Source organism: Symphalangus syndactylus, chromosome 15, assembly GCF_028878055.3.
Source record: "Symphalangus syndactylus isolate Jambi chromosome 15, NHGRI_mSymSyn1-v2.1_pri, whole genome shotgun sequence".
Lineage (NCBI taxonomy): Eukaryota > Metazoa > Chordata > Mammalia > Primates > Hylobatidae > Symphalangus > Symphalangus syndactylus.
The window spans coordinates 35796319-35822790 of record NC_072437.2 but is presented as its reverse complement, the minus strand read 5'-3'; the positions used below and the strand labels follow the sequence as shown (position 1 = coordinate 35822790).

The following is a 26472-nucleotide window of genomic DNA, read 5'->3' as shown; positions in this document are numbered from 1 at the left end:
GTCTTTATAGCAGAATGATTTATAATCCTTTGGGTATATACCCAGTAATGAGATTGCTGGGTCAAATGGTATTGCAAGTTCTAGATCCTTGGGGAATCACCACACTGTCTTCCACAATGGCTGAACTAATGTATACTCCCACCAATAGTGTAAAAGCGTGCCTATTTCTCCACATCCTCTCCATCATCTGTTGTTTCCTGACTTTTTAATGATGGCCATTCTAACTGGTGTGAGATGGTATCTCATTGTGGTTTTGATTTGAGTCCTCTCACATGGCATTGCACTGATCTACAGTTCTGCCTCCTCTTCCACTTTTAATGAGCTTTGTAATTTCATTGGGGCCACCTAAATCATCCCAGATAATCTCAATTCAAGCTCCTCAACTTAATCATATCTGCGGAATTTTGTTCCCATGTAAGGTAACACAAACATGGATTTTCAGTATTAGAACACAGACATCATTAGAGGAGTCATTATTCTGCCTAACATATATGGTTACCAAAGAGATTTATAAAACATTGCATTATGATCACTAGGTTTCTTTCCTTGTTTGTATATTCTATGACTCACTAAGTACATATACTGCTGACTCAGGAACCATTACATTTTAGATAATTGTATACTTTCATTGCTCATCTTGAGTGTTATTTTTGCTATTAGTAAAATATAGCTGTTCTTATAAGTTTGTCTTAAAGTTGATTTAACTAGAGAGGGAGGTCTTAAACATTGAGTGGCAATTCTAGAAGTAACTAGTGCCCCTGTCTAACAAAAAGATCATCTGCAAATTTTGGAGGTCAAAGAATTAGAATCTCAATCTACCACATCAGCTTTACATTTTATTTTCATTTTTATATTATAGCATTAAATACACACATACTTGCATAAATATAGCAAGTATGTGTGTATTTGCAAAAATTTATAGGTATAAACTAGGGTATATATACATATGAGTGTATCTGTATATATACATATGAGTGTATCTGTATATATATTATCTTATCAATTTTATTTTAGAATCACCACATTTGTTATTAAATATTTGAAAATTTGGCAAATTTATACTTTTTAATTAGCATTTAACTTTTATAGCTTACATGCTATATTTGATATTGTTATTGGTATAAATATTTGATTATATTTTAGAACATATTGCTCATTCATGACAAAGTAGCTGAAGTTATAGAATATAAATAATATCAATGAAAAGGAAACACTTTATTATTCATATCATAGTCACTAATGCAATACAGTTTGAGAGCAGCTAACAAGGTATTTTTTAAATTACTTCCAGAATTTCATCAAGGAATCAATTTGAAGTCACTGTACTAGTAACAAGGATTCTAATTTTAAAGAAAAAATAAGGGCCGTGTTGTCTCATAAGCCTGTGAGATTCAAATGTTCACTTTTGTACACATTGCATTCAGATCATGTGTTTATTGTCCTTAGGTTCACTATGTGATTTCTCACACTCATCTCTACCAAATGTTATAAACAATTTTAAATTGTTTTTGTTATAATCTCAAATTCTGATTGTGTATGTAATTTATTTCGATGGGAAGAGTAAAAAGAAATGGAAAATTTACACAATGTTTACATTTGTTTCAATATATTTCAAAATATACTTCTCAGCAAAAATGAAAAAAAGTCCATTTCTTGAAATTGTACTTACAGCTGTGCATGACCTTTTTTTTTTTTGTTTTTGCCCCTTTTGGTGATCACTCATGTTTATGCAAATCTCTAATTTAATCAAACAAAACCCACCAGTGTTTCCACTGAAACTATTTTTTTTACTTTTCTTTAGCCCACAGAGTTATTTCTTTAAACAATGCATGAACGATCTTAAGTGTTGTGTCTAAATATGTACACACTTAGGTTTTTATTTATTTTTTCTTTTGCATAGAAAATATCACAAGGACTCTTCAATAATTAATAATTGTTTTTAAATTGTACCACTTCTGTTTTTTGGGTCTGACATAATTTGCCTTTAGTATAAGCTTGGTTAAATTATCTTCATGTAATTTTTAGTTTGTTTGGTTAAGCATAATCAATGTAGTAGATAATGTCCTAATAAATTATAAAAATACTTAATTTTAATACAGCATCAACTTTAACTCTTTCCAAACAAGATATAGCTATTTACATGAAGGTTGTGTAATATCAGTGTTCCTCTCAGGTGGGTTTATATGCATGCACTTTATTTTTCATGCTTTTAAAACATAGTCATTAAATGTAAATCACACAATATTTCCTACTGATTAATTGACTTGTATTGATTATTTAAAATACATATACAGAAGAGATTGAACTCCCTTCAGTGTTTGAATTAGTAGTCTTTGAAAGATGGTTATTAAAGTATGGGTAACGTATAGGAGAAAGGAAGAAAGATGTCTTTCAGGAAAAAGAGAGAAAAGAAGAGGGAGACTCTTTTTGCCAGGATCACTTTTAGTCACTTTACTTTTTTTAAAACCTCCACTTTTCTTTATGGAAAGCAGTAAGCATGTTATTTTTGTCACTAGTTGCATTCTTTACTCCTTGCATAGTTTCCATGCCTAGTATGTTTAAAGAGATGGCCATAAAGCTCTTATGATGTGGTTTCTCAGGGACACATTGCTCCAAAGAATGGTCTGTGCATGTTTCAGCACACAGTGAGCAGATGTGGGAAGTCATTCGGTCTGTGAAAGGGGAGATATGGTGGTGGCATATTTCCTATATTTCAGGCATAGATTCTAATTGCTTAACTAATATCGGTGGCAGGTGTAGAGCAATAATAAAGAGCTAAGGGCATTGAGATAAAGACCTAATAAACAAGCCAGTTTCTTAAATCCAAATATTATATTCACCTAATCTCATCGCTTCTTGAGGTTGATCAACATCAATATTCTTTCCTTTTTCTTTTATGGTTTATATAGTTAATTTTTAAAATTACTTAATATGATTTCTCTTTTTTAAAAACTTCATGATTTTTAATTAACATTTTATTTGGAGGTAATTCTAGAATCATATGAAGTCATTAGTGTTAGGGGAATATAATTAAAAAGAGTCTTCTCCCAAGTCCATAAAACCTCTCCACAAAGTAAAAGAAATAAAATTATTTTAATATTTAATAAGCATTAAATTAGAATGTAATATGCATTATAAGCAGTCAGCTAAGAGATGCAACGACAGAGAGAAATCTGATCTTTTCTTATAGCCAAGCAGATACAACTTACTATGTATGTATTTTCAAATAAGCAATAACTAGTCCTCAAGAAAGAGGATGAACTTGGCACTATTTGTCACATGTAATTCATCCTAATTTCACTTGGTAGTTGTGGTGACCACCATCTATGTTAGCGAATTGGCTTTATCTAGAGGGAAAACAAACTTCTTTATCTCTTGATGATAGGAGGTAGTTATGCAAATTGAAGCAAGGATCTCCCCTTGCTAATTTGGAGGTTAGGCTCCTGCCTTCCCATAGAAACTAGGAGATAGGGATGATGTCTCTCTTGAGGTTTGTATTTCAGAGAGAAGTCTCCCAAGTTCCTGAGAAAGCCAATCCTAGATCATAAGGGTGACAAAAAGGCCACCTAGAAGTCAAAAGGATTTACATACATTTCAAAGAGAGGAGAAAGTACTTACACATTTTCTAAAGTAAGTGCCTTGAGAAAAAAAGAGTACTTCTTATCTTCCCTTATTATCCACAGAGAGAATTATGCCTCTTATTTTAATTTACATTTGTAATTACATAAGAAATAATAATGATGAGATCCTATGTACCCTTTACCCAACTTCCCCCATAGTAATATTTTACAAAACTGAAGTACGTTATCAAAACTTGAATATTAATGTTGATAAAGTAAAAAAAAAAAATGGAAAGGTGGATTTGTTGATATTTGTTTCAGTTGCACTTTGTAAGAGAAATAGGAAAAATGCAACTACTGCCTCTTCTTGGAAGAAAAAATTCCGTCTTTATGATTTTTAAGCCTTCTGTTTGGTAGCCAACCAATAGACAGTTATCAGTGTCTATGGTTTATTAAAGACAATGTATTCCCATACCTTTGAATATATAATCAAATAAAACATGAATTATTTGTGTTTTATTCATGATTTTAATTAGGTATACCTCTTCTCTCCTTTGTGAAAAGTATATGGGATGGATTATACGGGTATGTTTCATGGACACATATGTAGGTTAAATCAGTACTTGACAGGTTTACACTACGTGAATCAGTAAAATTGAAAGAGAAAGATTAGAAGTTACCAATATTGAAGATTTGCCAGCTAGTTATTTTGAAAAGTAAAAATGAAACAAAATTTTTAAGATAAACATTCACTCTTTTTTTTTTTTTTTTTTTTTTTTTGAGATGGAATCTTGCTCTGTTGCCTAGGCTGGAGTGTAGTGGCACTACCTTGGATCACTGCAACCTCTGCCTCCCGAGTAGCTGGGACTACAGGTGCATACCACCAGGCTGCCTAATTTTTTTTTTTTTTTGTATTTTTTGTAGAATAAGTGTTTGCCATGTTGACCAGGCTGGTCTCGAACTCCTGACCTCAAGTGATCTGCCCATCTTGACCTTCCAAAGTGCTGGGATTACAGGTGTAAGCCACCGTGCTCTGCCAACATTCACTGTTTATTATCATAATAATGTATTTGCAAGTAATGAACATTTATTTTATCACCAAAATGCATACAGGTTACATATTTAGAATAAATAACTGATATTCATCATATAGGATAGTTAGAAACTTTATGCAGCCAACATTTTTCTTATAAGTGAGGTGTTTGTAGTTTTTAATAAAGAAAAAGACATAAAATTTTATGATAGTATAAGAAAAAATGGCATAAAATTTTATTTTGTGGTCAATCATTGATATAGTAGGTGTCTTGACCCAAGTTTTTAAATATGGTAACCTGTTTCTTGCAGTACAACATAAAGTAGAGCGCAACATCCAACATGTTTATATATTTCATTTTTATGGGCCTTATAAAACAATTCAATTTTATATAGATATTTATTAAAAATTGCAAGTACTACTAATTTACTTGATTATTCAGAATATTCTAGAAAACCAAAAGATCTAAAATTCAATGCCCTTTAGGCTGCCTATGCCACCAGTTGGTGACATTTCACCAGATGTGTAGCTAGTGAAGGCTCTAGACAGGAGGATTCATTGTGTAGCCAATATATTGGCTGAGGAACACAAGGTTGTGATTGTTCCAGAAGGATCACCTAAAAATTTAGCTGAATTATTCACAATAGCCGCAATATGGAATCAATCCAACTGTCCATCAATGGATAAATGGATTTTAAAATGTTTTAAATATATATATATACACATACACTGTGTGTATATATATATTATATGCACTGTGTGTATATATATTACATATAGTGTATATATACACTATATGTAATATATACACTATATAGTGTATATATTATATATATACACAATATATAATATACATACCATATATAATATATAATATATATTTTATATACACCATATATAATATATATAATATAGTTTTATATACACCATATATAATATATATAATGTATTATATATGCACCATATATATAATGTATATTATATATACCATATATTATATATATAATGTATATTATATATACCATATATTATATATATAATGTATATTATATATACACCAGATATAATATATATAATGTATATTATATATACACCAGATATAACATATATATACACCAGATATAATATATATAACATATATATACACACCAGATTTAATATATACAATATATTATATATACACCAGATATAATATATAATATATATTATATATACACTAGATATAATATATATCATATATACACTATATATAATATATATCTATATATAATATATACACGATATATAATATATATCATATATACACTATATATAATATATATACACCATGTATAATATATATTATGTATACACCGTATATAATATATATAACACATATTATATATACACCATGTATATTATATATATTATATATACACTATATATTATATATAATACATGCACTATATATAATATATAATATATATCATATATACTATATGTATCATATATACACGATATATAACGTATATAATATTTATTATATATACACTATATATAACGTATATAATATATAATATATACACTATATATAACGTATATATTATATATGCACTATAACGTATATAATATACATTATATATTCACTATATATCATATAATATATATTATATATACACTATATATTATATGATATATATACACTATATATTATATAATGTATATTACGTATACACCACATATAATATATATAATATATATTATATATACACTATATATATAATATATATATAACATACTCTGTGGAATATTATTCAGCCATAGAAGAGAAGAAAATTCTGACATTTGTGACAACAACATGGACAAATGTGGAGAACTTATGCTAAGTAGAATAAACTGAACACAGTAAGGCAAATATTGTCTGATCTCACTTACATATGGAATCTAAAAATGTCAAAAGTATACGAGTAAAAGTAGAATAGTGGTTGCCAGGGACTAACACTGGAGAAAATGGAAAGATGTTGGCCAAAGGTTTCAAATTTTCAGTTTTAAAATGAGAAAGTTCTAGGGATCTAATGTACAACGTTGTGACTATAGTTAATACTGTATAGTTCCCTTGAAATTTGCCAAGAAAGCAAATTTTCAGTGTCCTCACCCCCATCCCCCCCACCCCCAACACACAAAGGGTAAGGTAACCATGCATGGCAATGGATGTTAATTAATTTGACTGTGGTAGTCAGTACACAACATATATGTATAGCAAATCATCACACTGGGCACCTTGAATGAATACAATTTTTAATTGCTAAATTTATATTTTATAATTAAAAAGTAATTAACTGAAGTTGAAGCCCTGGGCTGTAAATGTTGCACCAAAAGTAAGTATTGGTTCAGTGATGTGCAATAGTGAAGTACGAGTAAATGAAAGACTAGACCTAACCCAAGGTCACTCTAAATATGAGCTCCTTTCCATCTAGAGAGAAATGGACAAGCAGCAAATGATCTTTGGAGAAGATGTGGAATCCTAGCCATTGAAGGCAATGTATTGTATTAAATTTTTGCTGTCATAGAACATCTGGCATCCTCATGGATGGGGGAGTTGATGTTCCAAGGACAGAGGCAATTACACTTTTAGGGCAACATAGTAATAACAGCTAGATAAAAATGTGGTGTTAGTAGATTTTTTGAAAAGTGATATATGTGGGAGTTTGCAAGATGAGGAAGGCAGTAAACTTGGAAAAAGAGTGACAAAAGCAAATAAATGCCAGGAAAATGAGTGTTTCAGGCGTGTTTTTAAAAATATTAATAGTTTTTTTAGATTACTAAATCACCATGTTTGTTATAGAAGTTTAAGGAAATTTTGAAAAATATACAGAAGAAAAATATCAAATCATTCATAACTCTCTAACCTAAACATATTTGCTGTTAAAACATTTTTTCTTTAGGAAAATAATTACAAATCAACTTGGATATTTTTGCATTTCTTTCACATAAAAGGCATATACTGTACAAAGACCCATACAGATGAGAAAATGAGCTTGAAATAGCTTGGATAGGAAAGAAGTGGTGACATACAAAGTCAGAACTTTTAAAAAATAAAAAAAGAGACTGGCGTGTAAGAAAACCTGAAATATTTTGAACATGGTAGTTCACTAATGATCACTATTAGACTTGTCCTTGAGTCACATCAAACATTCAATTGCACGAGTCACTTCAAACATTCAATTGCACAGAATTCTTCTTGAAGATTTGCTCATAGTTTAACCACACTGCTGTGAAAATGTACATCTAGGAAGCCGATAATAGAATGGTAAAACATCGTTAATTTGAGGGATACAGCCTTATGGATAAAATTGTCTTTATTATTGTAGTTATCCTTGTGGTGCATTTGGAAATTTTCCCAAGTAATTCCCTTTGTTTCCATTGCAACAGAACACGGGAAAACCATCTGGTCATTTATACTTCATTTAAAATGTATTATACTTTTGTGTGTGTGTGTGTGAGACAGTCTTGCTTTGTTGCGCAGGCTGGAATTCAGTGGCGTGATCTTAGCTCACTGCAACCTCCGCCTCCTGGGTTCAAGCAATTCTTCTGCCTCAGCCTCCCAAGTAGCTGGGACTACAGGCATGTGCCACCACGTCTGGCTAATTTTTATATTTTCAATAAAGATGGGGTTTCACCATATTGGCTAGGCTGGTCTTGAACTCCTGACCTGGTGATCTGCCCTTCTCGGCCTCCCAAAGTGCTGGGATTACAGGCATGAGCCACTGCATCTGGCCAAAATGTATTATACTTATTAAATATCCTTAAGCCTTGAGGATATCATGAGGAATTCAATTTCCTAGTTAAACGCTTACTTTAAATAAAATATGGCATCTAGTGATACACATAACCTTCAAATGAGCCAAAATTAATGACTTGTGATTCTGAACTAAGTTCATAGATTTACTATTACCAAATTCCTGGAAACACTTATAATAACTATTATTGTTGACAAGATAGTTTCAAGGACATTAATATAGCAGCATAACATGATTATTTTATATAACAATGTGATGATAATATACATATGGTTGCTACATTTTGAACAAATTTTTATTTTCTACAGAACTGTGTTATAGATTTTCAAAAACTGAATAGTGATATTTTTATGTAGCCAAAGAATAATGTTAAAAGTATACAATGTTTCTTCTTGTTACATAATTTAAGGATAACAGTCACTGATTTCTCACCTACTCATGAATATATGTATGTGTGTACATATATATATGAGCAAGCCCATGCCTACTATACAGACTATCTGAATACGTAGATATGAAAGATAACTGTCCTGAAACTTTCCTCATTGTTAACCCAAGTGTTCAAAACAATGCTGACCCTTTAGCTGTGAACTCTTCTGAGCCAGATATGTGAAAAAGAGTGAATATGCAAGAGAGGACAGAGCTATTTAGATCTCCAGTTTTTCTTTCTTTTTTTTTTTTTTTCAGTGTAAGGACTAAATTTATTTTTAAGACAATTTGAACTTCCATTTTGTTAAATTGTTCTGAATTATTACTTATTAATAACTTCTTTTGTGAGTTTCTCTGCAAGCAATCTCCTCTTTAGTAATGTTTGCTTCTCCTCTGCTGTCATTTCTGGTTTCTCTGTCATTTCCTCTACCTCCCCAGTGGGTTTTCCTTTCTGCTCCATATTTTGTATCAGTTTAGTCCTCATATCCTTTCTCATGGACATCAACTTATCTCTCTTCTGCTTGAGATAGTCTTCTAGTTGCCGAAGTTCTTCTGTTCCAAGTACTGATAAATTTGCTATTGGTCCTTCAATGCTCGCATGCTCTAAGCCAGGAATTTTCAGGCCTTTTTGTGGGAGGGAGGAAGTTTCAGACCTTTCTACTTTTCTTCCCAAAGGTTCTATTGACTGATTAGCAAAATGCACTTTAACTTCTGAGGGTGGGTGTGCAAAATGTTCAGCATCCCCTTGGGAATTATTCATTATTGCAGCTTCACTGGAATGTACTGTGGGCTCTTCTGTTTTAGCCTCTGATAACTGTTTTTTCCTGTTCCTTTCTTCTTCCTGGTCATATTCCTCTTTTGATTTTCTAAGAACTTCCCTCAGGATTTTCATCTCTTCGTGTTCAAGGTCACTGACCACATCAGAGCCATCGGTTAAGCAGTAAGGTAATACACCATTTCTCTCTTGAATTATTCGAATGGCTTGCAGCTGCATTTCAATGTTTTTCTGGACCATCATTGCTTTAAAGATAGTAAAATCTTCTGCTGCCAACACAGGTTGCAAAGTGGCCTGTGATATATGGGTCTTTGCAAGAGAAGTGCATGCTTCTTGAAATTGATCTTCATTAATTCCAATTTCTTTGAGGTAACCTTCTAACAGCTTTTCAACTAGTTCTTTGTATTCCTGATGAATCTCTGTATACGTCAATTTGCTTTCTTCTTCATCATCAAGATCTCCAGGTTTTCTTGGGTGTTAGGAGAAAAGTATAATGAGGTGATAAGCGCTGACATTTTCCTCCAAAACAGCATTAATTATTTCAAAGGGTCATCTTGATGCCAAAGAATGATCCGAAATCACAAACAAAATTATTTATTGAAATACAGCTGTATTTCCAGAATTTTACTAATTTCTAGTTTAGTTAAATATGGTATTCACCAATTTGAACTGGGGCTAAAAGACAGTCTCTGGGCCCAGAAGATCACTTTTTACATATGAGTTTGCCTGTAAATAAATAAATGAGAATTGTACAAGGTGCAATGGGGAATTTCAAGCTGGAACAGAGTACAACGAGAACAGACATGAGGCTGATAACAAAATTTATGCTAATAGAGATTAATGGTTGAGGTTGTAAAATCAAGTTCTGTAGCCTTCAGAACATATTTTCTGATGATTTCAAATTAGTGAATTATTTCCTTTCTTGTAATTTCTATTCAACTTAAAGGTCATGATACATATTTTTATTTATTATATACTTTCTTAAACTATAGGAATTTTTATATCACAAAATTAATTGTAATCACTCTTGAGAACAGGAGTCATTGTTTCTGATGTTGTGTTTCTCTCCACGAATGTTCAACAGAAATTTCTCAATGCTTTTAAATCAGTGAATTAATCAAATGATTAATAGATGAGATAAAATAAACCAGATTTGTTTTTATAAAATAGTATAAATCAAGAATCATGTTTTTCTAAACTTTGATTTTTAATATTTATTTTTTTCCTAAGCTACCATGAGTCTTCAAAGATTCAATTTGCATCTTTTTAAAATAAATTGTGATTAAAGATGAATTAATAATAAATATTATTCTAATTAATAATAAATTAGATTTTTTATGTTTGTTGCAATCGCTGACTACATGTTTTGTTTCCCATATTACACTCATAAAAGCTTATAATTTAATATAATAGTTTGTTATATTATATATACATATATATGTATATACACACATACATCTATTCATGAGTAGGCTAGAAATTAGTGATTGTTATCCTTAAATTATGCACCTAAAAGAAAAGTCATCTGCAATGTTTACATATACACAGGACACTAATTAATACTCCTGTCTTCACTGTCACTGTCAAAACCTGTATTTTTTATTTCCCGAGTTTAAAAATTATTTTAAAAGTGTAGCGAGCTGGGTGTGGTGGCTCATGCCTGTAATCCCAGCACTTTGGGAGGCTGAAGTGGGAGGATCACGGGGTCAGATGATCGAGACCATCCTTCTGGCTGACACAGTGAAACCCCGTCTCTACTAAAAATACAAAAAAAAAAAAAAAATTAGCCGGGTGTGGTAGTACCCGCCTGTAGTCCCAGCTACTCAGGAGGCTGAGGCAGGAGAATCCCTTCAACCTGGGAGGCGGTGGTTACAGTGAGCCGAGATCGCACCACTGCACTCCAGCCTGGGCAACAGCGTGAGACTCCATCTCAAAACAAAAACGAAAACAAACACAAACAAAAAAGTGTAGAAACAGGTTTTATAATATACCAAAATCATTTTAAAGAAGAAAGAAAGAAATTGCAAAACAGACTCCTCATATAATCAGATAATCCAAAAATGTTTAAGCCAAAAAAAATTGTATTCATAAAGAAGAAAATGGTATTAAAATTTGTGGATAGTGGTAGGAAAAAAAGACAATTTTGAAGTTATCTTTAAATTATATTTAATATGTTCAATTTATCTTTCAGAGATATTTTAGGTTATCAAAATGACAAATTAAATTATTAGAGTACACTAATTTAATGGGTTAAAAATGTAAATGAAAAATTGCCATATAAGGCAACTGTTTTTTAAAACAAGGATGAACGCTTGTTGATTTGTAGTCCACTAAAAATAGAGATAGTTACCTGTTGTTAAAATTATTTAATGTTTAATAATTTACTTTTTATTATATGTTAAGTTCTGGGATACATGTCCCAGAACTTAGAGTATAATAATTTACTTTTCTCTTCAGAAAACAACATTTGTTTTCAAAAATACTTGCATTTTACTCAATAAAGTATTATTTCAATTAGATAAAATGAATATACATCCTTTACATTAGCTAAATGAGTTTGGCTTAAAATGTGTATCTCTGATGTAAAGAGGTATTAAAATAATGTAGGTACTTACAGAAAACATACCTTTGCTAAGGTTAACTTTGTGAGGCAAATGTTAAAATCAAAATGTTAAAATGTTGAAAATTTAGCAAAAGTTATATACACATATTATTTAATATACATACTGTTTCAAATAAAAGCTTAGTTTAAATGAGTTCAAGTTGTACACCAATCTCTTCAGGTAAAGCATCAGACATTGAGGCTACTTTTAATTTTATAAAGTGAATTCATAATAAAAATGTCTACAATATATTAATATTTTAATTTCAGAAATGTATATTTTTATTATAATAGTGAATATCACAGATAAGAAAAGAGCAGTGATAAACAGACCGAGGTTTTTTTTTAGTGAATGTCAATATGCAAAGTAAAAATGCTTCAAGTCAAGGACAGCAGTAATTGTGTGAATTCTAACGCGCAGTAATATAAAATGCCCATGTCAAGTTAAGCAGAAATCACATTTTGAAAAGCCTCGACATGTACTCAAAATGATATTGTGTGATAAAAGAATTGATGAATGGAAAACACTTCTGAATTTCCTAGTACTCTCTTGAGACTTTCCAATTCTAAAGATTTAATAAATGCTGAACAAAGTGTGGGGATACCTTTTAAGCCTCATCTATCACTAAAGAGCCACAAAGTTATATCCCGAAAAATAGTTTCATGCCATAAATTTTACTAAATGTATTGAGTTATCCAAAAATAAAAGATCAATCTTGAAGACAGTCTGATTTTTGGCATTTTGATACATAAAATCATTTATTATTTTATACAATTGAATAATTGCTTTAATCACTTACCACAGTAATTGCATTTTCTAATTAATTGAACCAACAAAGTTTTACTTATGTTAAACCTCTAAATATTGACTATAATTTGATTATAATTTTGTAATTATTTATTGTGAACTCAAAATATGTTTAAACATAAAATATTTTTAACCTATATCATCAAGGGCATATAACAAATTAAAAGTATACTAAAATTTCATTACTTATCTACTGGATTGGTAAAATCCTATATTATCAAGATGCACTGGAGAATACTGAGTAATGTAATTTTGAAACATAACTGTAAACAACTCATTATATTTCAAATATAAGTTTTCTAATATTTTCAAAAGCTGTGGTTGCTAAAGAGTCTAGAAATTCTATGCCCCAGTTACCTCCTGCCAATGGAGCATTAGTGATTGTGCTAACCCAATATCAGATTCAAGATGTGAAATTCAAAGTATTTGAATGTTTCCCAGGCTGATCTTCACCCAGTACATTCACTGGCTTTGGTGATGTAGAAAGACATGTATCATGCACATTGTATTTATAACCATCTGCGGAAACACAACTATTTTTTTTTAACTGTAAGATTTAGTTCAAGAATCTTATTAAGGTAAAATGGCAGGCTTTCAGATGTAGTGGAATAAAACCTATTTCTATTATTCCAAACTATATATATATAATATATATATAAAATATATATATAATTCCAAACTATATACATATATATATGGCTATACTAGTTTACCTTCCCATCAACAGAGTGTAAGAATTCCTCTTTTTCCACATCCTAGACACCATATATTAATTCTAATCTGGGTGAGGTAATATCTCATGGTAGTTTTGATTTGCATTTTCCTAATAATTTGTGATTTTGAGTATGTTTTTGAAATACCTGTTGGTCATTTATATCTCTTCTTTTGAGAAATGTCTATTCAGATATTTTGCCTATTTTTAATCACATTATTATTATTATTATTTGCTATCTTGTAATTTGAGTTTTTTATATATTCTGGATATTAATCCCTTGTCAAACGGCATATAGTTTGCAAATATTTTCTCCCATTCTTTAGATTGTTTATTCTGTTGATTGTTTACGTTGGTTGTAGAAACCTTTTAGTTTGACTTAATCCTATTTTTCTATCTTTGTTCTTGTTACCAATTTTTTTTTTTTTTTGAGATAGAGTCTCCCTCTGTCGCCCAGGCTGGAGTGCAGTGGCGCGATCTCAGCTCACTGCAAGCTCTGCCTCCCAGGTTCACGCCATTCCCCTGGCTCAGCCTCCCGAGTAGCTGGCACTACAGGCGCCTGCCACCACTACAGGCACCCGCCACCATGCCCGGCTAATTTTTTGTATTTTTAGTAGAGATGGGGTTTCACTGTGTTAGCCAGGATGGTCTCGATCTCCTGACCTTGTGATCCACCCACCTCGGCCTCCCAAAGTGTTGGGATTACAGGCCTGAGCCACCGCGCCCGGCCGTTACCTATGTTTTTTAAGTCTTATCCAAAATATCCTTGCCCAGACCAATGTCATAAATTGTTTTCTCCATGTTTTCTTTTAGTAGTTTTATAGTTTTGGGTTTTATAAGACTTTAATCAATTTTGAGTTGATTTTTTAAGGTTTTATATATATAATTTAAAACCTTTAATTATATACACACACACGAACACACACACAACCATCAATTTAAATGATGTTATCTTTCAAAAGAAATTGTTCCTATGGTACTTAATACAAGATAAAGATGTTACATAGAAAAAAAATACTAGAATTCTTTAAGGGGTGACCATCCAAAAAGATGCATGCCATCCTTTTGCACTTAAATATGCCGTGTTTTAAATTTTTGAAGAGGAGAGGAGGGAGGGGAAGGTATTGTCATTAGCAATACATGTGGTCTAGAATGCAAATCATGTAGACTTTTGTATGTTGATGTTATGAAACTAATAGTTCTGAATTTGGCAAAAAAAAAAAAAAAAACTCCAAGTAGGAAGAAAAAAAATATATTTATATAAAATATAGGCACTCTGTTATATATGGGCACTATATTATTAGGCATTCACTGTGTCATAGTTCAAGCTTGGTTTTTATTTAGCTGGACATTGCAGACTGCAAAAACAAAAGGACCAGCATTTTCATCTTGCACATTTTATTAGCACTTTGTTTAAATAACAAAAAGTACTGCTGGGAGGCCAAATGTAGAGCTCACAGGCCACATCAACTGATGAACTCCAGGATGCTGTTCAGACCTCAATATTTTCTAGAATACTAAAAATGCTGGCAACAAAATAGAAAATGTATAAGATTAAAAGAAAACGATTAAAACACATTCAAAATCCTCATCAGACATTAAATTATTCTGCTAAAATCATGCAGTTTCTATTTCATTGTCTATCCAAAACAAAATAACCATAGTAATTGGAATGTCTTCTTTTATTTATAATGCCGACATATAAGGTGGTCCTGTCAAGATTGTTTTCATTTTGTTGTTTTGAGTTTTTATAGTCTTTACTTTTATTACTAAGAATTTCACTGCTGGCTTTTGTGTTTATTTTTGGAGAAGAATTTCAAACATATGAGGTTAATTTGGGTGTTTTTTAGTGTTTAAAAACAGTGAAAGATCTATTAATAGTCTATAATTATTAATTTCAGTATCTGTAAACAAATGTCTAAAGTTTATTAAGTTTGATAGTAAATAATTAGTAGGCCAATAATTTCAGTGTCATTGATTCATGACATATTAGCCAAATCGTATTTGTATGTAGAAGGTTTTAATCAGCAAGGGGGCACTTTCTGAGGTTCTCTGTATGGCCCTGTGACGCTACACATCTGATTTCTCTTTTCTCTGAAATTTTCACTGGAAATTGTCCCGTCTTCTATTTTGATCTCCAAACAAAGCTTTATTCTTCCTTTCCTATGTAAACTCCTATTTGTCCTGTGAAACCTGTTTCACATACCTGATCACTAAAAATTGTCAGCCTTATCTGATTAGCCAACCGATATTTATTTTATCCAGTCACTGAGTTATTTGTATTCTTCAGTCTCATAATTTGCACACTGTATTTGTGTTTGACCTGTTTCTCCTAGGAATATGAGAATTCTTCACATGCAGAAATCATATTTTTTTCTGAAATCCCAAGGCTTAGCATAATTTTGTCCTTGTATAGAAGAAACTAAATATTTGAACATATCAGTAAGTGGAAACTTCCATGTATCCTCAAAATGATGTCTCTTGTAAATAATATCAACGGCAGGTTCCAAGACTCGCCATTCAGATGGTATTTTCCACAAGCGTCATTGTAAGAACAGTATCTCATTGTAGATGAAAAACTTTTATTTTTAACCACACAAAATGGTCAGTAACCACCCAAACTGAAAGTGCCCCTTGTCATTTGGGGGATTCTGTCCCAAAACAGTGGTTAATTATAATGTCACTGTATGGTCAGAAGCAAGTACTTAATCTTGGGCAAGCTCTACTGCAGTTATTCTTTGAGCTATGCCTAAATGGAGAGATTAGGAATTACCTTCTCATATTCTAGAATTTAGCTATCCCTATGGTACAGTTCAAATACTCGACAAATGTATGCCATTTTAAAGGCCTCTACTCTGTCACCCTGTTACCATCCATTACTGCATTTTGTTTTCATGTGATAGCAAAACAAGTGATATTCAATAAGTTATATATGAGAAATATTCTTATTTTTCTAAGAATACTTTTTCCAGGATTTTTACTGTTTGAGTCATAGGTTAACTAGAGAATAAGAGACTTAGACACTTAGAGCTAATATAAAATAGTGAAATCTTTTTCTACTAAATTTGAATAATAGAATTAAAATGAATAATCCCAAATATTTTGTGTTCTATGCCAGAAAGGGAAGAAGGAGACTTAGAATTGATAGACAAAAGTCATTTTTTTAAAGAAAGTTTGTTTTATGCCAAGGTACAAGTGATTATAGCAGTGTGCATTTTTGTACTAATTACCACTTATTTATATATGGTACATGCCTCCAAAAGACATACTGTTTCACATAAAAATAATAACCATCATCTAGAATATATTCTAAGGAAAACAACACATTTTGATGAAAATAATGACTAACAATATTATTGCACACTTACCATGTGCCAGAAACAGATATTTTAGATGGATTATCTCAATTAAACTTAACAAAGATATTATGAGGTAGATTTATTTCATTCCCGTTTTGTTAAGGCCATTTTCAAAAGTCTATACCATTTCCCGCTCTCACAAGTAGAACTATGACATTATTCCATCCTTGCCTAGTAGAATAATATAAAAATATCATTTATTAAATATTTTCTAATTTTATGGGTACACATGGTAAAATATAAAATTGATTTCCCTGGAGATTTTTTCTAAAAATCAAGGCAACTCACCTCTTTATTTCATAGTCTTTCTCCCATCTTAGAGCTTTTTTGCAGGAGGAATATCATGTAGAAAGCAGCATTTGAGTTGGCAGCTGAAACAGGATTGGAGCTCTCTGCAAAGCAAAAATCCCAAAGAGTATTTTTGCATGCTTGACACGGTTTATGAGAACGCTTTTACTGCCTGTATTAATAGCAAGTAATTTCTGAAATTTCAAACTAATTCAAGTGTTAGTTGTGAGTTAAAATGGAAAGAGTATGAAGTCGGGAGTGAGTCATCTTATTTTACTGCTCAGACATTTTTGGCACATCTGGAGTGGCCCTTAGGAAAGTATTGATTGCTCCAGAGATAGTTTTGTGCACATGCCCACTTTATTACAATTAGTACACCACTTCATATAATTCCTACTACAAGTAGTTTTAATCAGATATTAAGCCACCCTCCTCCATCCTACCTGCTATTCTCTATCCAGTTTTGTTTTATTTTTTTATGGAATTTTTAATTATCTGAAATTATTTATTTGTAAGCTTTTGGTTGTTTATGTCTCCCCACAGGAATGTAAAGTACCATCCTATCCTTGTTCAACACTGTATCCCCAGGACCATGGCCTGACATGTACTAGGCATTTTATAGTAAGATGTTTATGAACCTGTTATACAGCTAGTTAACGGGCTAAGCCAAGACCGTAATGGCTGACTGTCAAATAGGCTTATTGGATAATTGATTCAGGACAGTGATTTTGCATCATACTTTACATCTTAGAATTTAGGCTTAATCGTTTTCTCACTCCTTTCATCTTGAAATTTATATTGTTATTCTCTTTTTTTCTTCTCTCCCTCTCCCTCTCTTTTTCTTGCCCATTTTCTTCATATTCCACTGAGCTCCTCAAAGAATTCAAGGCAAGTATTTCTACATTTTTCAGTTCTGGCAAGGTTTGACTGATCTGAGTGTCACATGCTTTTAACAAGTACTCTATTATCTATTCATGAAATTGGGTGACAATGTATTTACTTGAGTCTAGACAGAGTTGTTAATCAGTTTTGACTTATTGTTTTCCCCCCAAAAACTATCTCAAAGTAAAATTTGATTTGAATGCAGAGCAAGTAGCAGATATTAAACAATCTTCAATTCTAATATGCTTAATAAACACATAAACCTTGGAGACTGATTTATTTGAATGAATGTTTATAGAGAAAATATAACGCACTTAAAGACACAGTTTTTATGTTAGGCCATGTTTATGTGATCTCCGAAACATCCCACTTCAAAGAGTCAAAGAGTTCTTTGTAAATAGAGGCAGGCAAGTCATTTCATTATCAAGCTATTACATCAACACATCAGGATTCCTTCTGAATGCAGACTGTTGATATCCTTCTGTCTCCTTTCCAGCTGGCACTTTTGGACACTCCACTGATTTTTTCAGTTTTCATCACTTCAACAATACAGTCTATTTATCATCTCACATTTTTAAAATCTTTCTTATGTTACAGGATCAAATGCCATACATCCAGACAAATTCTCTCATCTTATACTCCAATAATAGACTTGGATTTTCATTATAAATTATTACAAAAATACCTTCCTATCACTGTAATACCATTGTACCATTATAGCAAAATGACATTTTCTCTCTCAGGTAAAGAAAATAAATTATTGTTAGCACTTGTTTTGATATCCTGAAATGTAATAGATGTTTCCTATTTTGCAACAGATACAAATTATCTATGGAAGGAAGAAGTTCATTATTTCGTCAGACATTTAGTCATAAAGAAAACAATATCTACCTCACCTATACTTAATGCTTTAGTACAAAATATAAAGCATTGGAAAAACTAAATAAGTAAAACGATGCTTTCAGCTTCAATTTTGGCTAATAAAACAGGATTCTATTGTTTTGTTTTGCATGTCTTTTTTTGTATTTTGTCTGTCTTGTTTGGAAGAGGAAAGATTATTCTTCCTAGAAATTGTATTCCTCAATAAGGATTTTGAATGTCATAACATACTGTACCCTGTGGTCTCTTAGTGAAACCAAGATGTTGCACATCACCTACAAATGTTATGAGGAGGTGTTAAATACAGGTCAATAAGTAGCCTGATTTTAGGGTAGACTATGATTAATTGACTTTTTGAATGCCATGGCTAAGGTAGATTATGTTTCACATATCAGTTACCACCTTTTTCTGAAGCAAATCAGAGTAAGTGCCTAACTCTGCCAAGCTCATCCTACTTGGTATGTCCTGCCATATTTGCTTCTTTGTTGTCATTTTAATTTCTTTTGCTATTATCTTCCTTTGATAATGAAACACAGAAGTTCAACTTATTTCTTATGATAGTTGCTATTTTTCTAAATATGGACATTCTCCTACACTCTCAGTGGGAGTGAAGAATGAGATCCCATTATTTTTTGATGCTGAGTAAAGGAAATGCATGTTGTTTGTATCTTGTAATGAGAAAATTTCTAATACATTTGGCCACTTTTGCTTCATGTTGCACAAAATATAGCTCACGATATCTATGTAGAACAATTTGTAGAGCTCTTATAGACATCACAAAAATACAGATTAATGATGACTTGCCAGCACTGGCTAGGTAGAAAGAAATTTGGCAACATAATCTGGATTAACCTATGTCAATTTTTATGAAATATTTTATTATTCCTTCAAACTTAGCATGGGAGAATATGCAGAAAGGCACATAAAGAAGACTTTAATTTTAAAAATAAATCATGTATGGTCTTAAAACAGTAGTAGAAACATAGTAAATGATATGCCTGGTGAAACTGGATGAATGAATTGTCCATAAAAGCAGCAGAAAGGAAACCTTATTCAGGATCAATGAAGTCTTGAAGTACTCTTGTTGAGGTAGGATACTAAATAAAACTTACAGAATTTCAGTGTTATTCTAAAATCTATCTCACAATCCATATTGTCTTTTTTCAAATGCACAAAATAGTACTTTTGTGACTGTAATGTTGTATTTTAACATAAAACCACAATAAAGATTGAATTCTATATAAACATTTGCAAATATATCTAACAAAATCCTTTGTGTATGCTTTCCAAAGGAAGTTATAAATTTATTAAGACAATTTTCTTGATCTCAATTTATCTATATTTAGTCCTTTAACTAACATCCACATTTTCAGTGTTTGATGTATTATGTCACTACCTTAGCTCAGGTTGCTATTACAAAATGCCATAGACTGTGTGGCTTATACAATAAGCATGTATTTCTCACAGATCTAGCGGGTTGGGAAATCCAAGTTCAGTTCCCAGTGAGAGCTTTCCTCTTGGTTTGCAGTCAGCCACCCTTTGACTGTGTCCTGGTATGGCTGAGAGAGAGGGATCTAGTCTTTCCTCCTCCCGTTATAAGGACACTAGTTCCACCATTGGGACTCCATGCTCATGAGTTTATCCAAGCCTAATGATCTCCCAAAGGGCCTGCCTGTAATTCCATCACGTTGAGGAGTAGGGGTTCAACATATGACTTTTGTGGGGAAACAGCCTTCCGTCCATAACAACCCTTTACTAAGGAAACAATTAAAAGACGGTTTAACTTTTCTTTTATCTTCCTTTTCACTGCCATTTCCCAAAATAAAGCTTTTCTCTTAAAAATATTGTCACTTATTTTATGGTCTTATTGCTATTGTCTTATTTAATTTAGAATGAAGTAAATAAGTTCAACATTGCAGTAAAAAGATATTTTTCTCCAAGATCTACCCTAAGAACCTAGTGACTCCTGGAGTAAATCTCATGAAAGAGTGCTTCCTCTAAATCCTGACAATACTGGGCCCCTCACAATTTTTAACTCACAGAGATTAGGCACATAGTAGGCACTCATAATTGTAAGTTTCATTAAATTTTTCTAGAAATTAGCTTATGCTAGTTTCACATACACATCTAAATCTTTTTGTATTCTAATTTACGAATGGAAATTATATTGTGGAAAGAATTATCAGATTTTTTAAAAATGTAAATAGAAAATACCATGTTAAATGTCATATAAATGCTAAAATAATATAGTTTGCCATGTAAAGAAGGGGAAAAAAACTCACAAAATTTTGTCCTTTCAAAAATATCATTCTTTTCTACAAAGGGGGAAAACTGAATACAACTTTCTTCAGTGGTAAAAGTGAATTGAAGTATTATTTATGATTTAATGCTAAGAAAAATTTGACTGAAGGATAAAGTCAAGTGAGAACACTGATCTTAAATGTGTAACTGACTTAAAAAAGGATACATAAATGTTAGACTTGAGGCTGAGGTTTATGAAAAGTCTATTTTTATTCATTATTGGTATTTTTAGCTTAAATAATGATCTGTAAAATTAAATAAGATATTTTGGTCAATCCAGTAATTAAAATACAGTTATTTCCCTCGCTTTATATATTGTCAGCCTTACCACAAACCACTTTACTGAATGTTCTATTTATTTATATTAATATTAATGTAATTTCTTTATTATTTTTGGTAAAATTACTCACATAATTTCTAAGAATTTATGGAAGAGTAGTAGAAAGGTAACATACCTGTCTCTAAGTTAAGTTCAAATGGCTATCATTTCTCTGTGGGCAGAGGCTACTATTTTCATGCCAACAAATAGTGGCTGTTCAATGTGTTTGTGCAACTGAATTCATATGAAATTAGCTAAGTCCAGATTACATGTCTATATGATGATGTTTAATCGCAAATATGTAAAGAAGGAAAGGAAATAATGGGATGTACTGTCTATATAAAAGAAAACGGAGTGCTGAACGTATACCATCACCATATGGAAATATTAATTTTTCATCTGAAATCAATATTTATTAAAATCCATATATAAATCTGTGTGTCAACATGTGAAATAAGTGTAAAGTTTGTTAAATAACTACTTCCTTATATAGTGGAGATGAAATTATTTTTATGTTGAATAAGAAGGAAAGTCTAATAAAAAATCTATATAATTCATTTTTTCCCATTTTATGAAATATGTTCATAAATTTGACTCCTAATTTGACAATCTCAGAATGCACATGTCATGTGGCATTTATACATGCATTAATACATAAAGGTTTGATGTCTTTGAATTCACAATCATGCTCTCAAGCCATTAAGTGTATCCATGCTACACAGACATAGATATATTTTATTTTTTAAAAATACAACTATCAATGGTGATTTTTTCCTTTTCCAATGAAATACTTTGCAACTTTTTAAGTAGATTCATGATAATTATCAATTTTTTACTTATTTATCCAGATATTTATTTAGTATCTACTTTACTCCAGTGTTGTATTCTTTGTTGGGATTATAACAGTGAAACACAAATATTCTGTCCATACTGACCATGCATTCTTTCATTGAACAATGACTGTAACTGCACAATTGAATGGTCTCTTAATCACATATGCTTAGCATTAATATCTGTCATGATTACTGAAATGTGTTTCACTCATTTGTACTCTTCACATTAAATAACCCTCAGGTGAATGTATGAGTTTTGAATCTCATACCTGAATTGTGTGCACCTGGCCCTTTTAAGAACAGTGTCTGAATATTAATTTCATGAAGGTAAAAAATGAAGGAGCTAATTAGGTATAGTACTCTAAAATTCAGACTTATAGTAAACATTTATCATCACTATAAAATGCAACATTGAGGTTAAAGTCTAGTATTTATTTTGACCCATCTACTTCTAGGATGATGGGATATTTATAAATATATTAAAGATAATCTTATTGTTTCCATCTAGAATTTCTTAAATCTGTCATCCTTGAGATTTCAAAACATTATCTGGCCAGTGAGCTTCATTTGTGATAATATGTAATAAATATATATGTAATATGTCATTTTTCAGAAAATCCTGTCCAGACATTGTCTCTGTCAGTTATAACAACTGAATTTCTAACTACCATCAAATTGTTTAATATTGAATGATATATTAATATATTTATGCGTCTCTTTAGAAATTACACACCTCTGTGTTTTTGAAGACCGAGGAAATTCACTGATACACTTTCTAAGTAAATTTATTTTTAAAAAGTTTTTTGTTTTCATAAAATAATATGGTTAAACTCAAATAGAATTTTATCGTTTGAATGAAAATATACTGAAAAATTTCTTTAAACCAGAAGATATATGTCATTCTAAGTATCAAGAAAATATGGGGAATTTTACAGAAACTTTGTATGTTACCAGATAGTTTTAACGTGTAAACATGAAGGCTAATAAGTAAAAATGGGAACTCAATTAAATTACTAAGTATGACAAGTAAATTAAATCAGTGTAAGGGTTGAAATTTCCACCAATAAGCGTATGCCAGATTAAAATTGAGAAAATATGTTGTGACAAAAGATCCAAACTGAAATCAACTCCATATGAATTTAATAATGTTTTAACCATCTGACTCAATAAGCCCAAAAGTATAGCTAAAAATTAAAGTGATCTAAACTAAGACAAAGGAATAGGCTTCTGAGTTAAAATGTTAGAATTTATAACTGTATTCCAAATTAATTCATTAATTGATTAAACCACCCACTTTTTATTCAGTTCATGTTGTACACAACAAACCAAGTGTAGTAGTGTTATGGGATCCTTGAGTTGTTGCTTTTCCAGTCAGAAACTTCTGTGGCCCCTGGTGCCTTTGCCCAAGTTTTTCTCGGGCCCATTGGGCCCACTCAGCCTGGCAGGCTGTACTCAGCTCACACTACTGGCCTGGATCCTGCGCCTGCCAAGGGTGAGCGGGTGGTGAGGGGTTTGTGAATGAGCGAGTGTGGGGTCTGGCCACTGTGCACAGCCAGGAATACTGGCTGCAGTGGGGCTGGCAGCTCCAGGTGCTGGCACAGGCGCTGGCTCTCTGCAAGTGGGTACGAAGTGGTGTCCAGAGGCTTGGAAACAGCAGGAATCACAGAACCCTAAAAATGATGTCAAAGCCCTGGCTTGGGAAGCTCCTGGGTCTGGGCTCCCTGAAGGGCCACAGTTCTTCTCTCCTCCCTTCTTTTCTTCTTGTCACTCACAACGTAGTGAGGAAGGGGCGTGTTTCAGCCCTGTTTGTGTTATGGCTCTTTTAGCCCCACCATTCATTAGGTCCTGAGTTCTTGTCCTGCATCCAGGAAGAATGAGGTAGACAGAAGGCACTAAGCTGCCTTCAGCACCCCCTTCAGCCTCCCTCCCATGCTTGTTGTCACCCAAAGTCCAGAGGGGGCTGAGGCAGCAGGGAGATGGCGTGTCAGCACTGTCACAAGCATTGGCACACCTGGCCAGATTGAGATAGTCCCAAGGCTCGGCCTCAACTTTGCTCTGAGATTGGAGTGGACACTGACAGCAGGGAGAAGCCAGGTAGCGGGAGCAGGAATTTTTGAGCCTGCAGGCTCAGGGAGGTCCTTCCCAGGACCCCAAGAGTGCAGAGATGCCTGGGTCCACGGCCGGTTGGCTGCAGCTGCTCCTGGGTGGGTAGGGCTCCTGCCTGCTTCTGGCCCCCAATATATAGAAATGCCTGGGTCCGCAGCCATGGCAGTGTGGCTGCAGCGGCAGCTGGGTAATTCCTGCTCTGTCAGTGCAGTTTCCCGTGCTCAGGGCCACATAGTAGGGTGCCTCAGGCCCAGCTGCTGCAAGAACCTGCACCTGATGCTTGTCGCCATGGACTATGTGTGGGGTCTGTGCCCCAAATTCTGAGCCTCAGCCTCCAGGGTGGGCAGGTAGATTTGTGGGACATCAGTGGCACACACCTTGGTGATTCACGTGTGTGGTGCCCGTCTTGGGCAAACAAACCCAGGTGGGCAGCTTTTCTTTGCTGTTCTTCTAGTTTGCCTCCTCTCTGCATTTTCTTCACAGGGGTGGCAGGTGAGATGCAGGTGGCATGGTGGCCCCAAAAAACTCTGCACAAATGAACCTGATGCTCTTGGGGCCGGCCCCACAATTCCTGGCTGTGCCTTCAGCCAGGTGCTTGTGGGCTGCTGTGATGTGGTGGGTAGCGAGGTTGAGGCCACAGTGGAGGTTCTGGGCCTGGGACCAGGTTCTGCCTTGCTGTGCGAGGGTGGGGATGGTACAGTTGATTGTCTTGGGGGTGTGGGGCACAGGAGATGTGGGGCAGAGGGGACCCACTGAAGCCACTGCTGCTCCTGCAGCTGCTCCTGCTGCCACCACCTGGGCCTCCCCACTGCAGCCAGCGTGATGGCAAAGACTGCTCCAGATGGCCCACTGCTGCCATCAATAGTTCCTGTAATTAATGCTGTTGGAGATACTAAGACTAAGCAATGTCTGTATCATACAGGGTCTTAATCTGTGAAAGGGCAAATAAGGCAAACTCAACAACTAACTTTAATATAACATGTTGAGAGGTACCATCATCCCCTTGGTCCCTGGGTTTTATAGGATTTCTTTTCATCTTTCACCCATAACTTGATACATTTTAATATGTGATGCATGTTTACACATGTTGATATTTGTACAAAGGTGTACAATCTGTCCCTCTTACAGGGTTGGGGTCCCTGTGATTGTTCTACTCTCTCCATAAATAAGTAGAAAGTTTTACTTCAGTTTGGAGTTGACAAACTGGGGGAAAAGAGGAAAGCTTATTTGGGAGACAAATTGACCCAGCAATTTTTTATCAGTTTTAGCACCTTGCTGTAAGAAAACTTTATTCTCAATTTTTATTATCTTTATTTATACATTTTGTTTTGTTAAAATATGTTTCAAGTTTAAAAGTTAGTTTTAAATTTTAAGTTATCACCTTTCTCAAGTTACTGTTTTAAAAGCTCTAAATATCTGTTGCTATCCTTTTATCCCAGTTTATATACACATGCTTAAAAAACTTGTTTACACAATGGCCCAAATAATACTAAAGTAAAAAATCCTCACATATTAGATTTGCTCAATAACAAGAATGATTAATATATTTTCCCTGTCCTGATCATGGTCTATTTAGCAACATAGATATTTAAGAAATGCACCCAATATATTAAATTAGTATTAGATCATAAATAATCAAATGATGCATTGAAGCTAAAAATACACATACATATTTCCTGGTTTAAATAAATCGACCCAATAGTCCCATAGATAGTTATTTTTGATAAACATATAAATGGACTCTTCTGGTCTTAAAACTTGCAACTTATATTTTTTCACTTGAGTTCCTTTGTTAAGAAACAACCTT

The 26472-nt window shown here is 32.9% G+C and overlaps 1 protein-coding gene across 1 annotated transcript; it reads right to left on the bottom strand.

Moving 5' to 3' along the window:
• Positions 1–9043: 9043 nt before the first annotated feature.
• LOC129463728 (cilia- and flagella-associated protein 36-like) lies at positions 9044–24826 on the bottom strand. The gene is made up of 3 exons (XM_063618502.1): positions 24638–24826; positions 18090–18313; positions 9044–10045 (listed from the first exon to the last, which is right to left on the bottom strand). Exons 1-3 carry the CDS (start codon positions 24824–24826, stop codon positions 9124–9126), a joined length of 1335 nt encoding a protein of 444 aa, XP_063474572.1. The 3' UTR covers positions 9044–9123.
• Positions 24827–26472: the final 1646 nt, after the last annotated feature.